Source organism: Mastacembelus armatus, chromosome 7 (genome assembly GCF_900324485.2).
Source record: "Mastacembelus armatus chromosome 7, fMasArm1.2, whole genome shotgun sequence".
Classification (NCBI taxonomy): domain Eukaryota; kingdom Metazoa; phylum Chordata; class Actinopteri; order Synbranchiformes; family Mastacembelidae; genus Mastacembelus; species Mastacembelus armatus.
Window position 1 is genome coordinate 8054708 of NC_046639.1, and position 20761 is coordinate 8075468.

General features: G+C 38.5%; 3 protein-coding genes and 1 non-coding gene across 4 annotated transcripts; 3 read left to right on the forward strand and 1 right to left on the reverse strand.

The window, feature by feature from the left end:
• The first annotated feature begins 1174 nt into the window (after positions 1 to 1174).
• On the forward strand, positions 1175 to 6665 carry dnajc5aa (DnaJ (Hsp40) homolog, subfamily C, member 5aa). The gene is made up of 5 exons (XM_026332951.2): positions 1175 to 1397; positions 3538 to 3666; positions 3788 to 4001; positions 4125 to 4296; positions 4387 to 6665. Exons 2-5 carry the CDS (start codon positions 3557 to 3559, stop codon positions 4488 to 4490), a joined length of 600 nt encoding a protein of 199 aa, XP_026188736.1. The 5' UTR covers positions 1175 to 1397; positions 3538 to 3556; the 3' UTR covers positions 4491 to 6665.
• Positions 6666 to 8061: 1396 nt separating this feature from the next.
• Positions 8062 to 12822, forward strand: LOC113145142 (tumor protein D54-like). Its single transcript, XM_026331541.1, has 9 exons — positions 8062 to 8074; positions 8526 to 8641; positions 8745 to 8893; positions 9191 to 9238; positions 9675 to 9776; positions 11506 to 11532; positions 12520 to 12555; positions 12666 to 12714; positions 12802 to 12822. Exons 1-9 carry the CDS (start codon positions 8062 to 8064, stop codon positions 12820 to 12822), a joined length of 561 nt encoding a protein of 186 aa, XP_026187326.1.
• Positions 12823 to 14336: 1514 nt separating this feature from the next.
• On the reverse strand, positions 14337 to 14408 carry trnae-cuc (transfer RNA glutamic acid (anticodon CUC)). The gene has a single exon. It is a non-coding gene; the product is annotated as a tRNA-Glu (tRNA).
• A 452-nt stretch (positions 14409 to 14860) lies between these two features.
• On the forward strand, positions 14861 to 17070 carry ppdpfa (pancreatic progenitor cell differentiation and proliferation factor a). Its single transcript, XM_026332696.2, has 5 exons — positions 14861 to 15025; positions 16110 to 16212; positions 16338 to 16415; positions 16493 to 16586; positions 16665 to 17070. Exons 2-5 carry the CDS (start codon positions 16158 to 16160, stop codon positions 16789 to 16791), a joined length of 354 nt encoding a protein of 117 aa, XP_026188481.1. The 5' UTR covers positions 14861 to 15025; positions 16110 to 16157; the 3' UTR covers positions 16792 to 17070.
• The last annotated feature ends 3691 nt before the right edge of the window (positions 17071 to 20761 follow it).

Sequence of the window (20761 nt, forward strand, 5' to 3'; positions counted from 1 at the left end):
TAGTACTGTCGTGCAGAAGTGGGGAATTGCCTCCAAATGCCCTGTGATTTATTAAAAGTAATAGCCTTTTTTTGCCAGACATTTTTACAACCACATGAAATAATGGCTGATGACGTAGCAATATCATATTAGTACTTCGCTGCATGTATGTTGAATTGGGACCTGTTCTAGGAATACAATCTGGTTAAAATTAGGTGTGTTGTAAAAGACACCAGTGTCATTCCGGGAATGGTTTATGACCCTGAGGCATCTGCCCTACTTTCCCTGTGAATTATCCAGGCATGAGTTTGTAGACTGTCCCACTCACAAAGGGAATATCAGATATTTGCCAACAGCTGCAAGATGAGACACACGTTAATTATTATGGCTGCAGTCAAGGTCGAATCTGCCCCTTATTATGCAGTAAAATAAAAATAAAAAAATGTGTAAATTGCAAATTATGGGACCATTACTTTTTTGTAACAGTTGGTTCAAACTCAATGTGAGATTACTTTCCAGGGAATACAACATATAGGCAAAATATATGTACCAAGCACCACCCACAGACCACCATATAGACCCCTGGTTCTCTGTAGTCTGTATTATCCCAGCATTGAAAGGAATTGTTTAATGTGTTAGCTAATTCAGCTTACAGTAAATATGAACAGCAGTTTGGTTTACAGTTATAGAGACTGGAAGCAGAAGGAACCTGAAACCTGAAGGGTTAAAAAATGTACATAGTGCTATTGGTACTGTAGCCAAAATACAGATGCATGTCATATCTTGTGGATGTAATCTGTACAAAAACTGAACAATAATTCATGAGACTATGTAACTTTGTGGTTTCTACTTATTAAAGCCAATTAGGTTTCACAACCCACCCCGCCCCCTTTTATTATGCATTTATTTATTGATTTATTTGCATAAATTAAAATAGTTGGTACAGTGGGCAACTTTATGAGCGTTTGGACGTCCTGGCTAGGCTAGGCCAGCTGTTTCTGTCTGTTTCCAGTGTTTGTGCTAAGCTAAATGACTGCTGGCTGCAGACATATAATTAACACATATATCGCTAAAAGGACTCGATCTTCTCGGCTAAATGATAGAATGCAAATCAGCCTATTCCCCACAATGCCGAACTCCTGTTTCACTCTATTCCATCCACGTTAAACGGCGTTAAATAATATTACGGTTTCTGTGATCGTAAAGCAGCATCTAGCACTTAGCTTGGTAGCAACGTCCTCTCCGCCTGTGCACGCGCACGCTGGGGGCGGAGTCAGCGGCTGCAGCTGTGCGCGGTCGTAGTGGGAGCCACACAGGGTGCGGGTGCGTGCGCGATGCAGCCATAGTCACGAGAAATTGTCGAAAATCACCACCTGCTGGGATCCATAGTTTAGCAGCGCGTCAGAGTCAACTGGAAGGTGAGTGTTGTTGAGCATTTCGGTAATTTCTGTGCCTCCGAGCCGCGGCCCCGTGCCCTTGACAATACTGCTGATCCATCCCTGTCTACATCCAGGGCAGGCCAGGAACCAGCCAACATGGATGCTGTGCGCTATAGCAGTGCTGCTGATGATGCTTGCTCAAAGATTACGCTCCTTACATCTCGGGCCTAATCCTTCCTATAGACAATTTACAACGATATGCGATTGGTAAGAAAGGGATATTTGACACCTGCGTTCAGCCAGTTTGCGTCAAAACGTTGAAATAAACTATACCTTCAAACAGATCACTGTCTGTTCATTTGTGTCAAGATGACACCCATTTGGAAGCAGCTATGTTGTCATCTGTTTTTTATTTCTGCATCAATTCGATGGGCTCAGTCTTTCTCTCCTGCGGTATCCTTCACTGTATGGATGTCATTTTCTGATTTACTTAGACCCAGTCACTGGTCCTGTCACAATTGCAGTATAATCATTATAGTCTACAGTAAGTACACCCTGGAATCATTTATCACTAAAATGTAAAAAAAAAAATATATATATATATATATATATATATATATATATATATAGCCCAAGAAGAGTAGAGCTAGTTAATATTAAAAACAGAAATGTTTCACTAATTATGCTACAAAAAGGTTCCTCTTAGTGAAAAAAAACTATCCTATTCTTTTATTCATTATTCTCATGCCTGCCTTTATTTGTGGTGACACATTGGATCCCCCGGGGCATGGAGGATACCAGTCTCGCACATATAGGTACATGGAGAGGTGTTTGGCCGTTCTTCTCAGATTATTATTTCTCAGCTGATCCTTGCTTTAAAATACTTGTAAGGCGTTCTGTTAGGATTCATGTCAGTGCAAATGCTTGGAGTAGTATAGCAGAAGTCTTATTTAAGACCACTCAGTGTTGATTAAATAAACTGAAAGCCAAAGTCCAACATTTTGGGAAATATGCTTTTTGGCTTTCTATGAGAGGGTTAGCTTAGAAGATCAATACCTTTCTGTTTGTTAATTATATGTTGTGGTGCAGCAGCCATTTAGCTTATCATTTCGTTTTTTTAAAACCTCTTGTGGGATTTTTGCTGGGTGTTTAGTATCATTATCATATTGGAAAATTTCTCTCCTCCTAGACTTCGTGAGACTGTGAGTCTCCTTTTTAAACTTGCATTCATAGTACCATATATAAAAGTCATCTCTTCTAAACCCTTTGCACTCGTGCAGCCTCTTATCAGCACATTCCCACCTCCAGGTTTCGTGGTCAGCACTACATTGTCGCTGTGCACATCAAACATGCTGGACCCCATCTGATCCAAACCTCCTAACCACTGCTGCTGCTGTGTCTCAGCTTCTGACCAGCAGCCTACTGATGCTCTTGTACCTTCTACCATCTTTGTGAAGCCCCAACAATCTGGTTCCTTACTTGTTTGGACAGTTCATCGCCATGTGGAGCAAAGTTGTGTTAGACGCAGCCTAGGACAAAACTGAGAAAGCTGTGATGTTCACAGGTTCTTTTACAGTGTGACCCGGTTCGTGCATTTAGCCTTAAATGGAAATCACAGGAGCATTCATCTTTGTTGCAGTGGTCACAGAAAAAAGACCCAGATTTTTAAGGCAGTGTATCTAACCTGATTGTTTTAATCATATATAAAATCAAATACCCCACCACTTGAACTTAAAAATAAATTGCCAAATACTACAATTTTGAATAGTTTTGTAAGTCATTGGTGCAATTACATATGAACATCTGTTAAAATTATTGTTCAAAAGAAATCCAGTATATTTTCCCCTTATGGCTCTTCCTCACCCTGTGTTTTCACTCAGAGCTGTGTCTTTCCACAAATCTACACTGCAGTACATTATGTATGTGGTGCTGAAGTATTTAAGTGAAACAGTGCTGGATCATCTGTTGCCACAGGGATTTATTCACACAGGTCTTACTTTAGTTAAAGACCTTAAATCTACTGTATCTATATTATACAGTAGATTAAAACACATATATTAAATGTCTTGACCATATGTGCAATATGTTATGATAAACAGACTATCTTAACAAAGTGGGCCTGGTTCCTTAGTCTTATTTTATGAAGCACTGCATTTATTTTTCTGTTTTTGTGTTCCAGCCTGTGGACGTGAGGCATCATGGCTGAGCAGCAGAGGCAACGTTCTCTGTCCACCGCTGGTGAGTCTCTCTACCATGTGCTGGGAGTTGAGAAGATGGCCACAACGGATGATATTAAAAGATCTTACCGGTGAGGCATCCCTCTGTAACTTATGCTGCATCACAGTGTTGCCACGGAAAGTTTTAGTCACGACTGACTGTGAAAGTGATGCTTTTTTTAAAATTGTCATTTTACGCCTTGCTCTCCACAGGAAACTGGCGTTGAAGTTCCACCCTGACAAGAATCCTGACAATCCAGAAGCAGCAGATAAGTTCAAGGAGATCAACAACGCTCATGCAATTCTGAATGACCCCACAAAGCGTAATATTTATGATAAATATGGTTCACTGGGACTGTATGTGGCTGAGCAGTTTGGAGAGGAGAATGTTAACACGTACTTTGTCCTTTCAAGCTGGTGGGCAAAGGTAAGATCAGACTTTTACTATTTGCATCTTTCAGCTATTCGTTTTTCTTATCTCTGCTTACACACTTAATGTAATCTCTGTTCCTTTATTTCTGCTTCCATCCATTAATCTGCTTGCCTGCAGGCTCTGTTTGTACTCTGTGGCCTGGCTACAGGCTGCTACTTCTGTTGCTGCCTGTGTTGCTGCTGTAACTGCTGCTGTGGAAAATGTAAACCACGACCTCGGGAGAACCAGGACCAGGACTTTTATGTGTCTCCCGAGGACCTGGAGGCTCAGCTTCAATCTGATGAGAGAGGTGAGACTGAACACCCTGTGAATATTTCAGTTATTTCCAGAACGAGGCCCAATGCAAATACTAAAACTACTACTGCTGTTTGTAAAACAGAGGCTGGTGGTGACCCTATAGTGCTGCAGCCATCAGCGACAGAGACAACCCAGTTAACATCGGATGGGCACCACTCCTACCACACTGACACCGGCTTCAACTAACCCTCTGTTCCCATCAATCCTGGCCTGCAGTCCTGCCTGCTTCCCTGCTCAACGTCAGTGAGATGAAAAAAAGGGGCAATCCATCTTTCCACTTTAGAAAGAGAGCCATGCAGAGGAGAGGGACTAGTAAGCATGGCACGTGAAAGGAACTAATGAAGTCACATCCCTTACACCCCTACCCTGATTGGTCCAATACCTATTACCCCCATTATGAGAAGAAAAGAGAAGCAAATAAATTGTTTCCTCTTTACTTTTTTTGTATTTCTTGGCCTTTAACCACACAGGTCGCCTTCCCTGCTTTCCCTCTTCCATATTTTGCATTATGGTGTAGCATGCACTGTCTATAAAACATGGTCTCCAAATTGTCCTCTCCAGATTTTTGTTTTGCAGGACTTATAATGTAGGTGCATATGTATGTGCAATATGTTCATCTAAGTACAGTTAGGCAGTAAAGGAGAGCCATGGCTCAGGGAGGTGCTGGTTAGAGAGATGTGTTTGTTGGGTAGTGCCATCATTAAACCTAGACGTCGTATATCAATACCATTTTCTGTTTGGTTGATTTACAATCAGTAATATTTTTGTTGAAAATGCAGCTTGCCATTGTCACACCACTGGTATGTCTGTGGCTCTGTTTGTTTTTATTCTGCTCCCCTGAGTGTTTTTGGTGTGAATTATGAGGTTGTTAAGACACAGAGCTTTGTTTGCAGAAGGTTTTTCAAACATGCCTGCTGACATAACAGTGCTATTTTAGTAATTAATTTGTGTTGGCTTTTTTTAAATCCTTTGCTCAGCTTTATTTCAGCTCATCATTGCAGGATGTAGACTATTTTCACCTGCAGCACTGAACAGGTTGTCATGACAGTTAATCTGAAAATTAAGTTTTTTTTAATGATTTTATCTGGATCTGTTGTTTTCAGCCAGCAATGAATTATTACTGTTTTTTGGTCATACCAGCATTTACATCAGCCAAATAAAAAAAATGTTGACATTCTATTCATAAATTAGAAACATGCTTAATTAGTGGAGGAAATTTAATTTGTCTTTTTTTTTTCTAGCTTGGTAAAGCATTTATTCTGTTGGAATCATATCCTGAGTTGCTACTATCTGTTTTATTTATTTACACTACTGCTTTCTTAAAAGCATAACAGCTCATTAAGACTGAAGGGCATTCATTTTGTGCAATTACACCAGTTATTTGTGTTTATGTATGCATTTTGTGCTGTATGAAGCCAAGGAGCTCCAGGTAATCTAGCCAGCTGTTAATAAAAAGGTAAAAGTAATAGATCTCTATCAGCAGCAGCCCTGGTTCAGAGGGTGACATGTTTTTGAATCTGAGCTGTCTTGAATATTAAGTAATCAAGGTGATGTGAAAAACAAAACATGTCACACTCATTGGGAATTACTTTGGGAAATAAATAAATAGAATATTTTAGAGAGGGAGGAATGCAAATTTCATCATGTTTTTAGTCCTTGTGTTTTGAACTGAAGTCTGATGACTCACATTTTGTCCAATGCTGTGATCGTTTTTTATTGTTGACTTTTTGATTCCATGCAGAGTAAGAAGCTCATATCCTCTGTGAGCCAGTGCTCCAGGCAGCTCTGAGTAAAATGACTCTAGATTTTTCATACTACTGAATTTGCATATATTGCCACATGTTTGCAAATTGCCATAAATTGCCATGAAAATCTTTGCCACTTTGTTAGTTTCATAACTGCTAATGTGTTTAAATGGTTTACAATTGGTGAGCTCCTGTTGCCCACCCTCTGCTATTAACAGTATGGATGTTGACCTATGTGGCCCTTGTATGATGTTTCCTGTATCCCTTGATGACACATAGATGTTCCTGTCATGGCTTTTTCATTGAAATACTGAAAAATGCTACTGTAAATGTTCTAAGTTGAATGCACTGTGTTTAAAAAAAACTATAATGGATCAATGATCAGGAAATGACTCCATAAAAAGACAACATAGTATATAGTGTAATTATAGTGAAATGGTTATATGATGCATTTTTGGATTTTATTTATTTCATACTTTGTCATGTCTCAAATGATGATAGGCTATAATTGTTACAGGTATGGTGTTGTAATGTAACCATTAAATTTTGGAATGATTAATGGTTAAGGTTGCTTGTACATACACTTGGCCCATATAAAGTATAAACCTTAATGTTTATGTTGTAGCATGGTAATTGTGTGTCTGGAAGAAAACAAGTGGGTCATTGATCTGATTTGCTGTTGTTGAATAAATGTTCCTGAACATTTTGATTTGTGCCCTGATGGTGTTTTTGTTAAACCCTAGGTTTATATAGTTAGTTTGGTGGTTTGAAGTTTTAAGATTTACAAAATTTTGAAAGTACAAAAGTGGTAACACAAAATATAGTTAGAAGTACTAGCAGCAAAATGGGTCATTTTACAGAATGACCCCCCTTTTCTGTTGATGAATTCATGTGCAGCTCATAAAGGTGGAGCTGATTATAATTTGTATGCAGATTAGCGCCTTAATCCAGAATTATGCATCACATTTATTTGCTGATTACATCTTGTAATAATAATACAAATCTGCAAAGCTGTCATATAAATGTAATGGAGTAAAACATATAAGAGTATAAAGTTGCATAAAACACAAGTATAGTACATCACAACTGTACTTAAATTCATGCTTAAATAAATGTTCTTGTCACCGCTGTGCCATTTTAACATATTTATTCTAATGCATAATTTACAGCTCAAAATATGTTTGAGCAGAATATGACATATGAGTAAACATACTTTCCTATTATTAAATCATCATTCAAAGATTTACAGGAATTGTGTTGTTGCTGATTTGTCGTTTTACTCAGTGTACTATGATATGTCAGCAGTGCTGACTTTTGTAATGGCCAGAGAACTGAAAGCTGTCAGGTTTTGGTTAAATGTCGCACTAGAAGGAGATGTAGCACTTTGCGGTGTGGTGGCATGTTTTACCAGCAGATGGAGACAAGCTGTTCATTTTCCCACCTTACTGTGGGATGTGGGATAATTGTATAAATGACAATTTACACATAAAAAAAAATCTGAGTTTTAGTGTCCTTTAAACACTAATACAGTTAACGCTATAAGAAAAGATGCTATAACCCTCATTACAGGTGCTTTACAGTGGCATACATTTTTAAACAGACCATCATCTCATAGGCCTATATCATTGTGGATTAAACTACCCAACACTTTATACAGTCTAGAAAATATTATAAAATGTCCATGCTCTCTTTGCTATAACACCATAAATCTCTCCTGAAAATAAATTGTACCTGAGAGAAAAAAGCCAACTTCAAGGCTCTCCATGTTCAGGTTAAAGGAATTTAAAGTAGCTTGAAAGTAAAGTATAGTACATTAAGTACTGATAATGAATGCAGTGCACCAGTGCGTGTGGGTGTGTGTGCGTGTGTGTAAACATCAGTCCCATAATAACTTCAGGGATTCTGGCTGCGCCTCCTCCCGCTGCTCCTCTCTGTGCTGGATGAATGGACAGAGGGAACAAAACACTCACACGACACAGGGGTCGAAACACTCCCAGGCCAGAGTGGCAGCAATGAACCGAGCAGGTAAGACCTCTCACTGTACAGCTCATTTGAAGTGAAGTCTGAATGGAAGTTGACATGTTTACATAGCTGATGTTAGCTCCGTGTGCGACAGGTAAGGATAACTGTTAGCCAGTCAGCTGCAGTTAGCCAGGCTCAGCACTGTGGAGAGCTCCGGCTGTGTTTGATCTAACTATCATCTGTAGACCTACTGGAGTTTATCTTTATCTGTCTATATGTTGGTGTAATATTGAAACTTTCCCCACACCTCATCAGGAGGTCACAGCTGGGCTTCTTCATCCACTTTACTTTAGGTCCCCTTTTTAATATATAAGGTTCTGATAGTAAATTGAATAGGTTATCCTCGAGAATTGGACAGGCACAACAAAACTTTTGATGAACTCACCTCTGCTGTCTGAAATGATATCTAGATTATACTGGGATCTATCTATCTAATGTTTTTCTTCTTCCTAAGTTTATGTCAGGGCTTCACCATCAATGAGCTTCTCTGCCAGGACAATGGAAAATGGATGCTCACCCTCAGATCTGGTGGAGGAGGATTTAGACAATCTACGGATTGAGCTTGCAAAGGTGATGCAGTTTTCGTGGGCTACTTAGCACAGTTTAACAGCATTTTGTCACTGTCGGTTTTCTCTTTGCTGATTACACTTTTTTTGTATTTTCACTCACATAGATAGAAGATGAAATTCAGATGTTGCATCAGGTGCTTTTGGCTAAAGAAAAATATGCAGCAGATATCAGGAGGCAGCTGGGTATGAGTCCTCTCAGTAACATCAAACAGAATCTGTCCAAAGGCTGGCAAGACGTCCAAACCTCAGGCCCGTAAGTGCACTTGTCTTGCATTACATAAATTTTACGTGTTTAGCCTGGGAATGTATAGGAAACAAACCCAGCAGTAAAGTCTGCCGGATGCTTAAAAATGTTACTGTACGCCGCACTAGTCATATCTCATTACAGACACCCAATTCCTGCACTGGTAGATTATTTGCTGCACACTGTCTTGGTGTGACACTGTTACATAACCAGGAAAGGCACACCAATGACTAATCACTGTCATGATCGTTCTCTTAAATCAGGATTATAATCTGCCAACTTGTGCTTGTCCTCCTCTTGTTCCAGGTATCTGACAGCCTCTGCCACTCTGGAGGACATCAGCCACTCTAATGTGTGAGTGTCAACATGTTCATATCATATGCTGAAAAAAACATTTCTACTGCACTTTATGGAACAGAAATTTAACAAGGTTTGCAATCATATGTTAAAGAAGGATCTCTTCTGAGAAACAAGTGATGGGATTCTCCAGGTCAAATAGGATCAGTGCCCTGTTAATAGTCTTACAGCCCGACTTAGTACAAAGAACAGCAGTATTAATAGGCAATGGCAGGACTAACATGGTACATGTGTTTTGTTAGAGTTAGCGAGGAATCTGCAGCCAGATGAACCTGAGCCAGTGACATCATGAGCTTTTGTTAAATGTTTAGTTTCTCTGTTTGAATTCATACTTTGTGCTCTCTTTGTGCACTCTATGTATCATGTATATGTTGGCAGTATTGTGACCTTCCCCTGTTTAGGTCCTGACTTCTACACTTCTTTCTGCATGTAGATATGTGAGGACACGGGAGAGTCTCTCTCATGCAGGCCATGTGACATCTTCTGCTCTGTCCAACATGGGCTTGTCCATCACCACGAGACTGGCAGAGATGAGGTAACCTCATAAGTGGTTTTAGCTCCAGAGGGACTTGCATTCCCAAACTTGACTTTTATTTTATAATATACAACTGTATGCACTATAATCGCATATGGGCTACCTGTGTTCACCTACCAGCAGGGCAACATAAAAATAACAAAGTCATTACAAACTAAAATGAGCAGAAGAAATTCTAAGAGATTTTGAAGAGATGTTGTCACTTTTGGTCTCCATGATGCACATTTAACATTGTCATAAAATTTTACATGCTCATAAAATCACTGGACTCCACATGTGTTAAATTAAAGATGAATAAGAATTAACAGTGCTATTGAAGCTAATTCAGCCAGGTAGATGGACAGGCAGGAGACCAACATATGGACATATGGACCACATGTCAGAATGATGCTTTGAAATCCAAAGTGAGGTTACTGATACATATTTGATGGCTAAAGGGAAACAATGCACATCAAACTAATATTTCTAATAGATATTAGAAGGTAAAAGAAAGTACCTAAAGCCTAAGTAGCATATTATGTAATATGTATATACCAATGCATGTAATGCATGATTAGACACAGCCCCAGCACAGTTTGAATTTGCATATCCTGATTTGGATCACAGTATTTTGCCAGTCACTTAAGTGATAAGGCGGTCTTAATAGACATCTTGCTGAAAGCTGCACACAGGAATGATAATAATAAAGGCACCTCGGCCCTGTAGTATCGTTTTAATCTCTTCATGTCATTAGTTGATAGTTGATATGATAGTTTCTAGATCTAATTGTATTTGTGTGTTATGTCAAACAAATGACATGAGACTACAAGACATCCCTATATTGCGAAACATGCAACTTCTAGCAATACATCTTTAAAAACAAAACAAAAGACATTTTTAAAAACTTCTTCTATATTATTTATTTTTATAATATTGATATGGGAAAAATATTCAGTTCACAGAAAACTGCTACAGATCCTTATTATGCAGTTCCTAAATGGAAGAACAACAGAAAACAGAACAAAATATGAAAAAAAAAAGCTTTTCTTTTTTCAGAAGTACCATCCAGTTTGAACAGTAAGGGGTGAAATACCAGATTTCAGCTGACCATACAGTCGTCTTTGTCTTATAAATATAGAGAAGATAAATTATTCAGAAACATATTTTTCAGTCATGCTAAATGTTCACTGTTTTGATTTAGTCCATATATGATCAAAAAGAAAAAAATAAAGAATTCTGCCTGCCTTATTCTTTAAAGCTATAAGTGATGGATGTCCCTTTATGTCTTCTCACTTATTCTTTAAATGATACTCCATCTAACATCTGACTTTTGATTAGCAAAAATGTCTGCTCACTTAAAAACTCATGAACTGCACTGAGTCTGTGTCAGCTTTGATTCGCATTGGTTGTTCTGGACTCCCAACAGCAACTAGTTAAGCATAGTGATGGACATGGTAATACTTTTTCAGTTGCTCAGTATTAGAGTAACATCTGTGCTATAATATCTACAGAGAATGAAGCTGTCAAACTCAGGGAAGATTTTGCATTAACTATTGCTTCCACATTCCAAAGCCTCCTGTCTTTTATTTATGTTTAGCCAGTTAGCAACCCTGATCCAATCACACTAATACACCGGGACTTTAGCAGCAGTAGCTGGTAAGTCTGTTGTTGTTCTCATCCATGTGGAAACAGAAGGTGGTGTGACGTTATTTGTGTCTCTCTCTTTATCTTCATGCTGCAAACTCAACAGAGCTCTGCCTCTTCCAAGCCCACCACGGTAAGACCTATGAGTGGTACGACGAAACTGAGCTCAGTGTTGTGAAGCTGCACAGTACGAAGTGTGTCCTGCCCAGTACAAGAGACTATTTAAAGCAGAATACAGTGACCTTATGATGAGTTTAATCTTTGTGCAGCTTTGTTAGCTGTTAGATGATCATACAGTTTACATGAATATAGTTGCTACTGTATGAAACAAACAAATAAGGCTGAAATAATTAGTGAATTAGTTACATACTTATGGAAAACTACTATACCCTAGTTGAAAACTTCCTACAGTTTAGGTACCAGAGACACCAAGAAAAAAGCGTGTCGATTTGCTTAACCTGCACAAGGCATCACCTGAACATGTGCAGAAGTGTATTAGCACTGATGCCCAGGAAATGAGCCCAGCACTTGATTGAGCTGTCACCACATAGGCTTGTCGTAATCACATTATCAAGTCGTTAGTAGAGTCAACATGTTGAAAATTTTGATCATACAGTTTGATTGAAGAAGGTAGTCCAGTGAAGGCATATCCAGGAGACCTTAACACAGATGAAGAGACGTGGGCCATCCCTGTCAGCTGTCAGTTGATTTCTAAAACAATGTCCAAGGACTAATCTGGTCAAAGGCTCTGAGGGCTTCTGGAAAAACAAAGACAGCAGAACCTTGACTTCTGTTGTATGGGATTATTTCCTTCAAAACCAAAACACAGCTGTCAACTCAATGACCTTATTTAAAACCAAACCTGTTATCAAAACGTTCTAAGTGATGAACAGTCACCTCCAAAGCCCTTGACACTGGAGCAGCTGTAGTGATGGGATGATGCTTGTCTTTACAACTCAAATCACAATTTTGATTCTTTGAAACTGACACAAATGTCACACTCGTCCCATTACTTATAAAACTTTGAACACATTTGAGCTTTTATTTTATTATATATTTTTAAAGCATTCTTATTAAACGTGTTAATGCTCAAACTCATTTCCTTCTGTCTCTTACCCAGCTCCCTGAGCCATAGCATAAGTGTGCCAAGTATGAGGTAAAACATCAGTCAATTTACTTGCAATATTTGCCGTTTACTGGTTTTCATGTTAATTAAGTTATGAATGAAAAAATGTGTTTTTCATTTATGTTCACACTTTTCTGTAGACACTCTTCTACAGTCAGGTCTTTTGAGGAAATCATTGGAAATGTTAAAGTGAGTTTATCAAAACAGTAATTTTATAGAACACACTGATTTTATTGTATAAGTATTGATTATTTGTTTTGTCTCTAAATCACCCAGGATAAGGTGACTGGCAAATAACGGCAAGTGAACTGAAAGAAGATCTTCACGTCACAGTGCATGAAATAACACATCACAATTAATTATTTTCATACCTTATGAAGTCATAAAAGAATATTATTTCAGTCCCTTGTTTGTGCAAATGTTTTTACTGTTATTTTTAACTGTTAGGTAATACAAAATGATTATAGAAGGCATTGTATTTGTAACATGAAGTTATTTTATTCTGAAATATGTCATTTTAATATATAGTATATCAGCATGTTTAATAAATGTCATTCATTTTTAAATGAGTGCAGTAAAGCCATCTTCTGAAATCAGCTTAATTCCTTGCAATATGCATTCATTGACATAGATTATAACATTTACGAAATAGAATATTACTAACCGAAGGTATTTTTGTACTTTAAGATTTTTCAATTAAACTCAGTTGAATGGTGTGTGGTTTTTTGACATATTGTCAGGGTATTTCTATTAAAATAGGTCACCATCAGAAGTTATTTCATATACAGCCTTCAGGGGGCACTGGAGTCATTGAAATGTTTTAGCCTACCCCTGTTGTTGTTGTTAGCATGTAATATTATTATAATCAACAGAAACAGATTTATCTCGCCACCACACGGTCACGTGGTTCATGTAGGCTTCACTAGTTTCAAACAAACCCTCCTCTATGATTAATTCCTCTATGGGACAGACCAGCAGCAGTTGCATTATTGGAAGGTTAATATTAAAATAAACCAAATCATTTTTACACTTTAACTATGATTCTACATTCATATATTGCATGTGGAGTGGCGGAGTGACAACAGTACAGTTCTATTAGTTTGTATTTTTTCGAGGGAAGTCTAGGTCACATGCAGGCTAAACATATGGTAGCATCCTGTACCCCCATTACACTGCATGTACTTCTCCAACAGTTATATTCGGGAATAATACTCCATTCCTTATTGACTTATTAGACATTAGTTAGTATTGGTTTCCTAAGATCTGCATAAATTCCTTCCCAACACTGTCGAAGATCGGTCAATCTTTTGTGTTTGTTTGTTAGTATCTGTCTTGTCCAAGTCTTTCAATGATGCAAAGGTAGCCATCCCAGGCCCAGCACACATCCTTTGTATTATTTTAATGCTAATTCATGACCATGTATGAAGTCAAGTAATAGTTAATAACAGCTTAAATTAAAGTAAGCTTGGTCAATTGTGAAAACAAGGAGACAAAAGCTTCAAAAAAAGCTTCAATTTAAAAATATGGAAAATGGAAAAACGTAGCAACAAAGTTGTCATGACAGAAAATAACCTACAAATAACCTTCCTCTTTCAAACTTTTACCACTCTCACTTCCTGTTGTTATTATACTCACGTGGTTCTCATCAGGAAAATGACCAGTCCATATTACGGCCAGCAGTCAGCACTCAGTCAGACCAGTCAGAAAATCTGTCAGACCAGTCAGAAAATCTGTTTTTACAGAAAATCATGTTCATCTCGTAACATTCAGGTGATACAAAACGAAAGTGAAAGTGATTGAAAAAACAAATGTTCCCTGACCGGGAATCGAACCCGGGCCGCGGCGGTGAGAGCGCCGAATCCTAACCACTAGACCACCAGGGAGCATTCTGTGTTCACCTATTTAAGTACAATTAACTTTTACCATAGTTACAACAGTTTTTTTCTATTTGGTAGGCATGCATAGCGTTCTACTTCCCCTTAACATTTGTCCACCAGGAACAATAACTTTGACGTTTTAATGTTTTTTCTGTAACGTGTATTACACTTAGCTACTTTTCACAAGCACTGTTTTTGATTGATTGCCTTTGCATATTCTGACATGAGCACCACTTTTTCTTTGCCTTGATCGACAACGAAAATCACTGTCTACTCTGTGGGTTTATCTCCAAACCACCAGCCTCGGTGACATGTAGGCTACGTGCGATTAAGTTCAGCCTGGCCCTCAGCTAAAGTCTCTCTAAGCCTCCTCCCGTCTGGTGCCACTATGTTCCCGCCCGGGCCACGCCCCGTGCCACAACGGCACGCGCCTGGCCTGATCCTATAAAAGCCGGAGCTGAGTGGACCCAGAGTCAGGGACAGTAGCTTGTAGTGACCGTCGGATCCGTGCAGAGGATCTATACACAGATGGGCCATTGTAATAACTAGTATCTCTACTACTCAGAGCCATCCGCACCTTATAGCCGCCTCCAGTGCCAACAACAATATCCTGATCTTAAAAGGTGGGTCAAAGCTATTTTTCTTCTTCTATAAACTGAACCATCTACACCTGTCTTCGCAAAATACTAAGTCAGCTTTTGCAGAGGTTTGCTGGATTCAGTTTGTCAGATTTTTAATATTTATATTTTATATATATTTATATATATTCTGCAAGACCACGCATACGCAAACCCCACATAACGTTACATCTTTATAACCTCTAATGGGTAAAATTGTCTTCTGATCACTGTATAAGTGGCGTGTGTATGTGTCAGCTGCTGTGTTTATCTAGGATGTGAAGTTCAGAGCTGTAGCTGTTTGCCTGCTCCTTGAAATCCTTAAAGCCATCTGCAGCTCACCACTTCTTCTGTGTAAAATGCATTTAAAATATAAATGAATATTATGTATTATATATATACTAATATTAAATGTTTATCTTTGCATATATTCCAATATTCAGTGCATTTTGTTGCACTGACAATAAAATCCTGAATTGTTTACTAAGAGCACTTCAGCATTTAGCATTAAACATTTTGAGTAGAGCCATCTATAATTTTCTGGGTGGATCCAGTACTAGCTTGGACATGTACCAGCAACACAGATACAGTATGCCCTCCATGACAAGAATAGTGGCACTGTAGCCAGTAACTTCTATGTGTTGTAACCAGATCACAAACTGTGTTGGATATGTGAGCAGCTCACAGACACGCTCTGGTAAATTTGAGTATGTGGAAATGGGATTCCCAGAAGCAGCTGACTCTGTTTTATCACTCAGTGACAGCAATGGACACCAAAGGGCATGAATGAATGCATGTATGCAGTAGATAAGTTATTTTGTGAAAGCTCTCATTGCAATGCAGATGTGCTTTGTGCAGATTTGCTTTCTTTCCTTATGTCTTCATAAGCCTGAGCAGAAACTTTATTGCCGTGTTGGATGACACACTGTTTGCACAGTGTAGTGCTTTTTAAAATAAGAAAATGTGGTGATAATAATCCAAGGCACACTAAATGCACGACAAGGAAACTGAATCATGCTGGAAACACACTAGCATATATTTTAAATCCAGCCTAACTTGTGTCATCTGTTTTTCGCTGTCTCTCCTTCAGGTTACCATTTTCCAGCTTTGAGCGGTTTTCCACCTAAGGTCGGAGAAAATGGCAGCAATTCCATCAAGTGGCTCGCTCATCGCCACCCATGATTACTACAGAAGTAAGTCAGACGTGGCCTACTTGCAATCTTATGTATTAATTTCAGTGAATAGCAAAAATGCTAGATGACACTTTCTTTTCGTCTTATCCTTTATTCATTAAAATAAAATGCACCATCTGTTCCAGGGCGGCTCGGCTCCACCTCCAGCAACAGTTCTTGTGGAAGTGCTGAGTACGCAGGAGAGGTCATTCCACACCATCCAGGTATGAGAAGGTTTTTTTTGAAGGTGTGAAGTCTCCCTGCCCCCAAACCTTTTTAAACTGCTTTTTGTTCTTCACAGGACTTCCAAGGCAAGATTCTGGCCACTGGTGGACTTCGTTTTTCTTTGGAAAACAGAACCAGCCCGGCATGCACAATGGATCTGAAAATCAGAAGTGAGTGTAATATATGAAATGAGGCGATAGGGTTGTTTTGCTCTGCTGGGTAAGACTAACATCCCTTTGTGTCTGCAGGAACAGAACCTACACAGTGGCCAATGGTCAGGTGACCTGCATTGCCAGGGAAATGGTTTTGAACAAAGAACTCAGTGAAAACACTGAAAAGACTGAAACATTCATCCCGCCACCAACTTCCTCCTAGACCCCCTCCCCCACCACATCCCCACCTTCCATCCTCCTCTTCTCCCTTTACACCTCCGGCACCTTCAGCTTGCCATCCCATAGTCCCGCACTGGGGATGGAGATGATGGTGGTGATGATGACGGTGTTATTTACCTTTAGTAAATAGTTTGCTTTTCCTTTTTTCCTATGTATAGTATGTTTTTATTATGACCAAATGTTTCAAAAACTCAAGTATGTAAAGTTTTTCATTCTAGTCTTCTTGTGACGCAGTTAATAAATAAAATGCTTGAAGTCAGTACTCATATTGTATTTTTTTTGCTTCCATACAGCGAGTGTTAACCTTTACAGGCAATTTGCCAAAAGGAACACAGCCTCATTATTATTTAGGTACAGTAAATAATGTGTCATTATCTGTTTTGTATTTTTAGTAAACCTCAAATCTCCAGAAACACATTGTCATCTCTGTTCATTTACATAGCAGAGCAGCAGGTTTATAAGTCTCTAAGGGAACACCTGAGGCCTACTTACCAAACATACATAATCTGTTTAGCTTTGATATGATTAGAAACGATTATTTCAGCTCTTAATACAGCTTACATAACGCTTCACCCCAGTGTAAATGTAGGGCAACAGCTTCTGGACACAGTGTGTGGAGTCACAGACAGTAAGGATACGAACCACTTTGGATTTTACAATGTAGTTATGTAGTTTATGTTATTTTTGGTTCTACATATGTATGAATTAATTGGAAATAAATACTAAATAATACTTATATATAATTCTACTTAATTAAATCTTGTACTGGAATCATTTTAGTTATATGACATTATTGTAAAAGGTTCAATCTGCACAGAAATGCTGTGGTCCTCTGGTCATTGTGTTGCGTTGTGTTCAGTTTTCAGACTAACTGCTGAGCTGAAACAAATACACAGTATGTTGGGGGAAAAAACAGAAATATTTATTTTACTTTTTTATTTTGAAACAAAGGGAACAAAGTATGACAGAAGAGCAATGTCATCAATTAAATACATAAACTCTTTATATTGTCATCCCTATATAAACATATACAAATAAATCAACTGCAAAAATCGCACCTAACAAAGGAGAAAACAAATTTCAAAAGAACTAAAAACAGGGCGTAAAAAAGAGTAACACTGATTCACAGTAAGAGAAAATGTTAGTAAACTGAATAAGGTCAATTAACCTTTGCTGTCCACTTGTAAACACAAAACATACAGATGGTCAAGTGACTCAAGATCCTTTGCAATACAGTGGATAGACTCTCATGAAGAAAAAGCATTGTAATGCACCAAATATCACAGCAAAGCAAGACAGATTCATTTTAGAAATTATCACTTGTGAATATGTGATGAATTGCAAAGGTTGAAAATGTTCTGTTAACTGTAATTTTAGTGGCATGGCATGCATTTCCTGTAACCGTTAGATCATCAAATGGTTTTGTAATCAAACTTTTCCTGAAAAAATACGTGGGGAACATTTTGCAATGTGTGTCCTGACAACTAAGAATAGACTGTCCAAAGTCTGTGCTGCCCAGTGAAAAGGACATTATTCTGTTCAAACAAGAAAGTCAAACAGTTCCTGTTTTCGCTTGCTGACACAAATAACGTGACAATCTAAAGACTTGACTCATGTCTTCAGCTACTCTACCGACCCTCCACAGCCCCCCAAGTCCTGGCACCGATTCCCTCGGAGGCACTTGGCTCTAAAAATGTCCTGTAACAGTGGCCAAGTAGAGTCACTTCAGTGAAATAGGAGACATTTTTTTATTACTCCAGAGGGCACTCTGAGTTTTTTTTTTTCTTAAATAAAGGTTACAGCTGAAGGACTAATCCCCAGAATATTTATATCAAAACAATAATGGCCTTAAAAGATACAAGAAAAAAACAAACAAAACATGACTAAATATAATAAAGGCCTTGTGCAAAAGTGCAGGATTTTGAAAGTTGAATTGCAACATTCATTCATCCATCCATCCATCCATCTTCTTTACCCACTTATTCCAATTTAGGGTCACATGGGTCTGTTGGAGCCTATCCCAGCTCTCTTTGGGTGAAAGGCAGGGTACACCCTGGACAGGTCACCAGTCCATCACAGGGCCACATAGAGACAAACAACCTCACACACTCACACTCACTCCTATGGGCAATTTAGAGTCACCAATCAACCTTACACACATGTTTTTGGACTGTGGGAGGAAACCGGAATACCTGGAGAAAACCCATGAAATCGCAGGGAGAACATGCAGACTGTGTACAGAAAGGTCCCTGCTGGGTTTTGAACCAGGGACCTTCTTGCTGTGAGGCAACAATGCTAACCACTCTTCCGCCCAACTATTAATTTTAACCAACACAAAAATGTAAAAATGATGATGATTGAACTATATATACTAAAATGACACTAACTTTAACTAGACACCAGACTATTTTTTTATAGATATAATACTTATTTTCTGAGTTTAAACATTTGACATGTTTTCTATCTTCTTTTTTGAATAATGTATGGGTCCATGAAATTTGCAAATTTGCATTGCATTGTGTTTTTATGTAGATTTTACACAGCGTCCAAATGCTTCTGAGATTGGGGTTGTAGATATTAAAAAAACATAATTTGTAAATGATTTTAATTTGTGTTTAATGTTCTATGTCATGTGCGACTGGAAGAATAGTTTCAGTTTTGCTAATTCGAATCCTACTAAGGGTTTTTTGAGTAATGATTTAGAGAAAGTAAATCATTTGAAGGTATTATTTCGAGTACTTAACATGAGTATGTTTTACTGTTCACATTTTTTAAGCCAAAAAATTAATCAACTAAACAACTAAACTAAATAACCGCTGGTTACACAAATTCTTTTGAATTCTGAATTCAAGTCGAATGAACAATACCGAAAATAACTGCCAGCTGTATGTGCCAGATAAGAGTTTTACAGATGACACAGTCTTTTTTTAAACACTGATTTGCTGTAGGTGGCTATCGTCAGTGGAAAATGTTGGCACAGCCACAAGGAGCGCTCTTGTACATTAACTAGCTCAAACATGGTAAATCTGGGTCAAAGGTGTCACTTGACTCAGTGCTGCCAAATAGTTAAACTCCCAACTGCACAATATGTACACGCTCATAATGGACAGAAAAGAGCAGAGCAAATACATATAATTGGATTCTCAGTATCGGCAGACACATGTTAGGTAATTGTTTGTCTTTACAGGTAAAGTGGTTCACAGTGTGAGCAAGAGTAAAACCCATGTGTCATCCTGTTTCAGGTCTATATTTAATCAGCAGCATGAGCAAAGAACGTGAACGACTGGGAGTCCACGTGTCAGACTTCTAGCATCAACACAGAAGGTTACATGCTGTTCCACCATGCTTCGCTGCCTCTGCATGACACACTTGCTGATCTGTGTTGCTTCTGTTATACATTTAAAGGTCCAAATGTGTAACATTGGAGTGGTCTATTAGCAGTAATATAGTGTTTATAAGTATGCAATCACCAGAAAATGCCAACTGTTGCATTTTCTTAATCCTAGAATGAGGCTTTTAAATCGACATAGGGAGCGGGTCTCCATTCACAGATGCAGCCATGTTGCGTCACCATGTTTGTACAGTAGCACAGAATCAGCAACAGACTGATGGGCCACATAAGGTTGTGTTCTGCAATCTCACCGCTAGATGCCCCTAAATCTTTCACATTTTCCATGTTGCACCTTTAAGGCTAGTTTTCTAGATTAAAATTGCACTATTTTTAATCCTCTGGCTTGTCCTGTGACTTATACAAACAAACAACTTATATATGTATATTTACAGTCATTTTCGATGGCACTTTTGGCACAATTGAACATAATACTGTACCACCAACAAGGATAAAATGTTTATGCCATTAACGGTGTATAGGGGGGGGACCTATACACTGTCATAGCATTTTTGGCCGTTATGGATGTCGCCATATTGCTTTTTTGGAGACAGAAGTACCATAT

Coding starts and splice junctions, on each gene's coding strand:
- LOC113145142 (XM_026331541.1), top strand. Junction 8,642..8,744: donor TACGGATTGAGCTTGCAAAG/GTGATGCAGTTT, acceptor TCACTCACATAG/ATAGAAGATGAAATTCAGAT. Junction 9,777..11,505: donor ACGAGACTGGCAGAGATGAG/GTAACCTCATAA, acceptor CAAACTCAACAG/AGCTCTGCCTCTTCCAAGCC.
- dnajc5aa (XM_026332951.2), top strand. CDS start 3,557: ATGGCTGAGCAGCAGAGGCAACGTTCTCTGTCCACCGCTGGTGAGTCT. Junction 4,002..4,124: donor TTTCAAGCTGGTGGGCAAAG/GTAAGATCAGAC, acceptor GCTTGCCTGCAG/GCTCTGTTTGTACTCTGTGG. Junction 4,297..4,386: donor GCTTCAATCTGATGAGAGAG/GTGAGACTGAAC, acceptor TTTGTAAAACAG/AGGCTGGTGGTGACCCTATA.
- ppdpfa (XM_026332696.2), top strand. CDS start 16,158: ATGGCAGCAATTCCATCAAGTGGCTCGCTCATCGCCACCCATGATTAC. Junction 16,213..16,337: donor CACCCATGATTACTACAGAA/GTAAGTCAGACG, acceptor CATCTGTTCCAG/GGCGGCTCGGCTCCACCTCC. Junction 16,587..16,664: donor AATGGATCTGAAAATCAGAA/GTGAGTGTAATA, acceptor TTGTGTCTGCAG/GAACAGAACCTACACAGTGG.